This window comes from Tasmannia lanceolata, unplaced genomic scaffold, assembly GCF_043159265.1.
Source record: "Tasmannia lanceolata isolate RefF3 unplaced genomic scaffold, GAP_Taslan_0.1 ptg000044l, whole genome shotgun sequence".
Taxonomy (NCBI): domain Eukaryota; kingdom Viridiplantae; phylum Streptophyta; class Magnoliopsida; order Canellales; family Winteraceae; genus Tasmannia; species Tasmannia lanceolata.
In genome coordinates this window covers 708,307-716,624 of record NW_027518721.1, presented here as the reverse complement: position 1 = coordinate 716,624, position 8,318 = coordinate 708,307, and the positions used below count along the sequence as shown (strand labels likewise).

At 39.7% G+C, this 8,318-nt stretch overlaps 1 protein-coding gene across 1 annotated transcript; it reads right to left on the bottom strand.

Moving 5' to 3' along the window:
- Positions 1-329: 329 nt before the first annotated feature.
- LOC143863469 (putative arabinosyltransferase ARAD1) lies at positions 330-7,120 on the bottom strand. The gene is made up of 2 exons (XM_077374132.1): positions 5,402-7,120; positions 330-1,221 (listed from the first exon to the last, which is right to left on the bottom strand). Exons 1-2 carry the CDS (start codon positions 6,305-6,307, stop codon positions 580-582), a joined length of 1,548 nt encoding a protein of 515 aa, XP_077230247.1. The 5' UTR covers positions 6,308-7,120; the 3' UTR covers positions 330-579.
- Between the last annotated feature and the right edge of the window lie 1,198 nt (positions 7,121-8,318).

The window sequence follows — 8,318 nt, the reverse complement described above, 5'->3', positions numbered from 1 at the left end:
AGGGTGTGCCCAAAAAATCAGCTCCATAGGATCATTCCAACCCTACGATTTATGGAGGCAAAAATGGATGTGTAAAAACCTTCACGAATCTGTCCATTTTTGCCTCCACAGTTTGAAGGGTTGGGATCATCCAATGGAGCTGATTTTTTGGGCACACCCTATCAATGTGAGGGCCTATCAAATGAATGGCTTGGATCACCCAAACAATGTGGGCCCACTGTATTTTAAGCAGTCGGTGTAGCTAAGTACACGTATGTGTAGCTACACTTTTCTCACATATATATATATATATTCTCTACCATTGTAAGCTGGAAAGAAATACAAAAAGATGACGCCAGAAAGATACCCTTTATTTACAGTGAATGAATACAGTGTATGTTTCAACCTCTCCATCTGCAAATTTACATGGTTAATTTCGTAGCATTCTAGAAACTGCAAAATTAATGGCGTGTGGATCCCTTTTTCTTATTCTTGCGGCGTGTGGATCCCTTTTTCTTATTCTAGGTGAGGGAATGCAAGGCCATATCCATCTATCCATCAATCCTCTTGAGTGAAAAAAATCCTCAGTTACCCACTAATCTATTCACTCTTTGGAGTTGGTTCCAACTGTTTTTTATTCCTGTTACCGGACCAATCAAATTGCCTCGATGTGGGTATATTCAATCGAGCTGCAGTCTTTTCCCAACCTGAAATTGGTGTCAATTGCCTTACATTCCCTATATCAGACCGAGCAAACCGCCTGAACTTATTCACCATTAATCGAACTGCAGGTACCTTACGAGCCATCGCCTGCCAAATCATCTGAACCGCATCGTCTTTTTGGGACGGGTATTGATATTCGAAGTAATGCTCAACTTCCTTTAGCCTTTCCCACATTCGAGTCCATTCCTCCCTTCCAATACTTCTGATCACTTGTATGAGGAACCCTTCTTTGAGAGCGTCAGACGTGCGCACAAAGATGCAGAATTTGGAGTAGTCAAGGACATCTTCGTAGGGGAGTTCAATTTCGTCACTGACTATAACTGGGACACAATGACTGGCGATAGCATCGAATAGTCGATTGGAGGAGGGAGTGTCACCCGCAATATTGAGGCAGAATTTTGATGAATGCATCCCTTGGCTTGCTTCATTGATACCATTCCTAAGGACGGTTCCGAAAGAAAAATGCACGCCCTTTTCGTCTTTGAGAAGATAAAACAGCTCTTGCCGAACAAACCCACCCTGAGAACAAGACCCAGTTGAATAAACTATTCACTTACAGCAAAACAAGCAAACAAAGAATAGAAAACGAAAGAGATGATAGAGAAACATGGGTTCAGAATCCAAAATTTGGCTATACAGAATTTATACACCACAAAAATATTTGTTTGGAGCTGCAAAATAGGGAAATTAACAGTAGACTGTTTTAAAATTTGGCACTGCTATTACAAATGTTAACTACAGTTATAATTGATCACTACCCTACAAGGCAACTATGAGCATTGAGCAACCAAACTGACCCTCTTAGTGTTGCTGAACTTCAACATGTCAGAAATGGTATGGGTGGCTTAGACCTAGTGGTCTCTCCAAATGATTGTTATGCCATTCCGCTTTTTTGAGCACTCTGGTGGAACTCAAACCTCTTTGTCCGAAATTTACATACTTCATGGTATAGTTGAACAAATCTTCTGAAATCTTGATATTTGTAGACCATTTAGATAATAGCAGCTTATTTTCTACTCAGGCACCCCGCTTCATGCTGCTTTGGGTAACCAAGTCCTGACCAGAAAAGTAGATACATCTTCTCGTGGGGAACTATATCGAAGAATATGAGGGTCAACATCATGTTCTTGATATGGTAACCCTTTTCTGTCGTCCTTGTGCAGTCAGTTTAGATCTTTCCTAGAGTTGAACTGTGGCGTCTAACAAAGACAAGAAGATATGAGACTTTCTTGCAGTTTAACATAGATACACACTAGCTTAAAATACAGTGGAGGGCATATTATTTGGGTGATCCAAACCATTCATTTGATTGGCCCTCCCATAGATGGGGTGTCCACAAAAATTCAGCTTCATAGGATCATCCCAACCCTATGATTTGTGGAGGTAAAATGGAAGTGTATAAACCTTCACAAATCTGTCCATTTTTTGCCTCCACGGTTAGAAGGGTTAAGATGATCCTATGAAGCTGATTTTTTGGGCACACCCTATCTATGTGAGGGCCCATCAAATGAATGCTTTGGATCACCCAAACAATGTGGGCCCCCACTGTATTTTAAGCTAGTGTGTAGATAACTTATCTACACTTGTGTGTAGAAACCGTTTTCTCATATATATATATATATATATATATATATATATATATATATATATATAGAGAGAGAGAGAGAGAGAGAGAGAGAGAGAGAGAGAGTAAAGAGTTTCTGTGCTCGAGTGCAAAAATAGGGGTGGGCCCACATTGTTGAGGGGATCCAAAGCATTCATTTAGAAGGCCCTTTCATGGATAGGGTGTCCATTTGTGGGGTGAAAAATGGGCAGATTAGTGGACAGACAGTATTTGTCCATTTTCACCCCCACAAATGGACACCCTATGATGATTCAATGAAGCTGATTTTTTTGTACACACCCCATCCACGATGGGGCCTCGCAAATGAATGCTTAGGATCACGCTAACAATGTGGCCCCACCCTTGTTTCCTACACTCGAGCGCAGATAAGCTATCTGCGCTCGAGCGTAGGAACCTTTTCCTCATATATATATATGTGTGTGTGTGGGGGGGGGGGGGGGGGGGGGGGGGGTGGGGAGGTTTCTGAGCTATAGCCAAGCCACTATAAACACACCATCTCCATGTTGTTTGACTCGTCCAGCCCATTCATTCCATAGAACCTCACATAGATAGGTTGTTCCTAACACAAACCATCTCTATACAATCATCCTAACCACTCGATCTCTAGAAGCCCACTTTCTAGCTGTCCATTCTTAAACTCCACAAATCAACAGATACCATGATCATATAGACATGATTTCTTATGGACACCCTACCTATGTTAGGTCCTATAGAATGAACAGGTTGGATGAGTCAAACAACATAGGAGATGGCGTATATAGAGGGCTGCTCAGGCTGCGCGATACCTCAGAAAGCTTTTCCTACACACACACACACACACACACACACACACACACACACACACACACACGAGGAAATGGTTTCTGCGCTCGAGTGCAGATAAGCTTATCTGCGCTCGAGCACAGAAACAAGGTGGGGCCACATTTTTTATGGGATCCAAAGAATTCATTTGATGGGCCCTTTCATGGATAGGGTCTCCACTAAAAATCAGCTCCAATGGATCACCTTAGGGTGTCCATTTGTGGAGCCAAAAATGGACAGATTTGTGGACAAATAGTATCTGTCCATTTTTGGCCCCACAAATGGACACCCTATGGTGATCCAATGGAGCTGATTTTTGGTAGACCCCCCATCCATGATGGGGCCTTCCAAATGAATGGTTTGGATCACCCCCACATTGCCCCCCTGTTTCTATGCTTGAGCGCAGAAACCCTTCTCTCTCTCTCTCTCTCTCTATATATATATATATATATATATATATAGAGAGAGAGAGAGAGAGAGAGAGAGAGAGAGAGAGAAAACATTTCCTACACACTTGTGTAGGTAAGTTACCTACACACTAGCTTAAAATACAGTGGGGGCCCACATTGTTTGGGTGATCCAAACCATTCATTTGAATAGTCCTCACAGAGATAGGGTGTCCACAAAAACTCAGATCCATAGGATCATCCCAACCCTACGATTTGTGGAGGTAAAATGGATGTGTATAAACCTTCACAAATTAGTCCATTTTTTGCCTCCATAGTTTGAATGGTTGGGATGATCCTATGGATCTGATTTTTTGTGGACACCCTATCTCTGTGAGGACCATTCAAATGAATGGTTTGGATCAGCCAAACAATGTGGGCCCCCACTGTATTTTAAGCTAGTGTGTAGGTAACTTACCTACACAAGTGTGTAGGAAATGTTTTCTCATATATATATATATATATATATATATATATATATATATGTGTGTGTGTATGTGTGTGTGTATGTGTGTGTGTGTGTATATATATATATATATATATATATATATATATATATATATTTATATATATATGTATGTATCCTGGAAATTTTGATCTCCCTCGTCCATTTGAATGGACTGATCTTTCAGTTTATAGACATTTTATGTATCAAAGTAAAAAGCATCTGTAGGATCGTGACTCTTACCAACTATCCCAAAAGCAATTGCTGAGAGTGAAGGATTTCAAACTACCCGGAGGCATTGCTGACACAAGGCCTAGGCCAACAACATCCCATCCCATACTCTTCTAATTGTTACTTTTATTTTTTAAACCATTATGACTCTTGTATAACTCTTTCATACACAAGCAAATGGCTTATTTTACATGCTACAGAAAATTTTCAGTCTTGCTCGCAGATGGTCATTCAAGAAGTGTCAAGCATAGCACAAAACTCTTCTGCATGAGTCTAAGCTTCAGACAACTGGCTGCAAATTGATGCACATATCAAACATCTTGCTTGAAATCAATATAGGCCGCAAAAGGGTAATCTCAGGACTACATGATAACCCTGTCCTTACTTTCCTAGCTTTACTAGGAACACGGGAACTGCCACAGGGTGCAGCACTTGCTAGTTTGTCAAGGCCGAACCACTGTATGGCCCAGGTCTGTGGTATGCTGGTATTATATGTTGCTCATTGCCAAATAAACCCAGCACGACAAAAGAAAAGACTGGGTCAAATGGATAAAGGGTCTCTTATTTTATTACTTATTACAAAAATTAGTGTATGCTAATCACAGTTTCAAGAAACAGCTGCTATGAATCAAAATTTGAAAAAAACAGAAGCAGGAATAGTAGAGGAAAAATAGTAGACAATTAAGGTAGTTATGATGGTAATACGAAGAAACAGGGATTTCTCGACATGAAAAAAATGTTCGAAATCAGGCAAATGAAGAAGTAAAACCAGTTTCAAGTATGAAGATTAGAAAGCCAAACTCAATCGTTACTGCTCCAGTAAAGTTAAAAGAGAAATAGCATTTTCACTTTAGCTATTTAATATTGGACATGAATTGAATTTTTCTGGCAGAAATTGTGCAGATCAACTGTATATTCTCTTGCGCAGATCAACTGTATATTCTCTTGCATTCAGACCAATTTGTAAATGAACAATGCCATTTTATAATTTCTGTTTCTTAGATGCTTTCAGTAGACAGATTTCCTTAGTAGAAGTTAAAAGATCATGTGCACTAAAAATTGATAAACTTCAATTCATTAGCATAAGTTTAAACAAAGAGAGGTCAATATTGAAGTTCAAAACAAGGGAATGTGCAAAATCCTAGTACTTACATCTTTCCGATAGATGGCACCTTGAAAATACAGCAAAGTTGGGCGGTTATCGTAACCGGATGAGTCATTGACAAAGGTTTTGATTATGTGCTTGTAAGGTGCAATGACATCTTTCCCAACATTAGCAATAATTGGAGGATACCTTCCGAGATCTGCGAGAATTAAAATGGCGGGCCATAATGTCGTCCTTGCATCCAACATGCTGTTTGGATGATGAGCTATGATGACATGATCTCGTCCCCCAGATCTTTTCCATTCCTTTTGATCCATCAAAAATGCCACCAACTTCTCTTGTAGCAACTTGTTCATGTTCTTGCTAGCCTTTTCAGGTGGATTTACCTTAGAAAACCTATTGTAACTCAATGATGAAAAGAAAGGCACAAATATAACATCAGCTTCACTAGAGTTGTCGACTTTAATGGCACTACAGGAACCTCTCCGGTCGGAAAATCTTGAAGATAGAAGATCCAATGTAAGCCAGTACTCTATGCTATGTTGGAGATTTAACCCACCAGGATAATCAGGGAATTGAGAGTGAAGATCTGGCCAGACTTTTCCTCCCTCACCTCTCCAATCCAACAGACCAAAATGGAATTCAGGAGGCAAATCATACATGAAAACTTTGAGGATTGCTTTATTTGGATTGCATTTTTTGAATTCTTGGTCTCCAGACTCTTCATCGTCGTCCATAAAAGATGAGGGTTTGATGGTTGATAGATGAACATTGTTTTGAGCATGGGACGGAAATATCCTAGGATTGGGTAATCGATCGATGAAATGTGGCCGACCTGTGGACCTCAAGAAGAAGAACCAAGAGAAGATGAACAGCAATGTTGTGATTGTGAAGAAACAAAACAGAGACTTTTGGGACAGGAGTCCGCGGGAATGCATGCTCCTATCACCCATAACAAACACAAATAACTTCGGAAATTGGCTACAAAAGGTCTGTTCCTACTCTGAGAACAAGAAGAGATGTAGAAAACAGACATAAGGGTAGGGACCTAAAATCATACAACACACTATTGATAATTGATTTCAAAAGAAAAAACAGCAAGAAGAAAGAACAATGTTGAATCCACAAAAATCAAACAGAAGAACATCAAACTCTATTAAATTTCATGAATTTTCCAAAGGAAAACCATATGGGTCAATCGAAACCCACCTGAAACCAATGCAATTCATTTAAACCAGGCAAGAATCCTCATTTTCTCCAACCAAACAAAATAAAACTCAATCAAAAAACAAGCAAATGATCCCCGCGAAGCCACACAAATACATTGTGAGGATTGATTTTCCATAAAATCAATCAATGCCCAATAGCTTTCTATTCATCAAAACAAGATTCAAAAGGTTTCTCAAACCCATGAATCTTTTATTAGCTAGCATGAAGAACAATGTCATAGCATCTACAATTAACAAAATGTAAAAAGAAACAGAGACCAAAAAGATAAAGAACAAGAAACACCCAGTGTGAAAATAAAACATACCCAGAAAAATCCAAATCTTAGTTTACCAACCCATAAAAACAAACCCAACTAATATCTAATAACAACTACAAAGAAGTGGATTTGATGATGAAGCAATGATAGAAGAAAAGTGGGTATGTTTGAACTTTTGTTTTCTATTCTTTTTTCTCTTTGGCATATGGTGGAGGCATCTGAAGAAGGGTGCATGATCGATCGAATCAACTATTGGTGAAAGATTTTCAAAGTAGGTGGTGTTCGGGTCTACCCTTGAGAAGCGGGGTGGTTGCTCTCTTCTTGGGTTTTTGCTATTTTTATATGTTGTTTTGAAAAGAGGGAGGCTGCTTGCCATATGATGAGATGGGCTTATGTGAGAGCTCGGATGAGATGCATCCCACTCACATATTGTTAACACAAGAAATTATATGATGGGTGGCCTTACAAACCCGTAATTTCAGAAAGGTACTATACGGCCCACTCCTTAGGATGATCCAAACCGTCCATTTGTTGGGCCACAATGTAAATAGTTGGTGCCCCAAAAAACATTTCCATAGGATGATCCGAACGGTCTTGGCAATGATTTATGGGGCACAACCTATTTACGTTGTCGTGAAACATTCCTAACCTTCATATAATTTATCTCATTTACACTATCCCTATCATTAACAATATCCCAAACATTCCTAACCATTCGATCGGAAGACATTTCGACCATTGATATTGGACAATAGGTCTAATTGTCTTCAACCTTCCATTTGCATATCTGTTGAATGGTTACAAATGTTTTGAATAACTGATGAATTCTCGAACGGAAGTGATATATTCACCCCTTTTTGTCCCTTGGCCAGCCTCCCTCAGTATAATTAGATAGTTAGCAAAACTTGGTTACCTTTTACAAAATGTTCTGATGAACCGATAAATTATGGAAAAGGAAGTAGGGGTGCAACTTGGGTTGGGCTCAACCCTAACCCGATGGGTTCAACCCCATTTTTAATTTTGGGTTGGGCTAGGGTTGATGCCTTCGCAACCCGACTTGACCTGAACCCGACCTCCGTCCTCTAATTTTATCTTGATTTTCTTTGGGTTAAGTGTTTTTTTTAATTTGGCCTTAGGTGAACCCCAAGCCAACCAGTTAGCCCAAAGGTTCTCATGGGTTCAACTAATCACCTTTACCTTGTTGTTTTGATGCTAGCAAAATCAAATTGATTAGTCTTTATGGACTAATGTGTTGTCTTGGAGTGTTGTGCCTTAGATAAGAACTTCACATGTCATATCGCCATTAGCACAATATAACACAACACATGACTTGAGGATCAACAAGAACAAATGAACCAAGAGAGCTTGCACACAATGAAGACATCATTCATGGAAGGTGTTCAAGTCAAGAGCTCAACTTAAAGATCCCACAAGCATGCCTTGCACAATGCCAAGAGGAGCTCGAAGATGAACAAGCA

Excerpts from the sequence above, each read along its gene's own strand:
- LOC143863469 (XM_077374132.1), bottom strand. The coding sequence starts at position 6,307 with ATGGGTGATAGGAGCATGCATTCCCGCGGACTCCTGTCCCAAAAGTCT. Across the intron at positions 1,222-5,401 it reads GTGCCATCTATCGGAAAGAT|GGTGGGTTTGTTCGGCAAGA; the intron begins GTAAGTACTAGG and ends TCTTGTTCTCAG.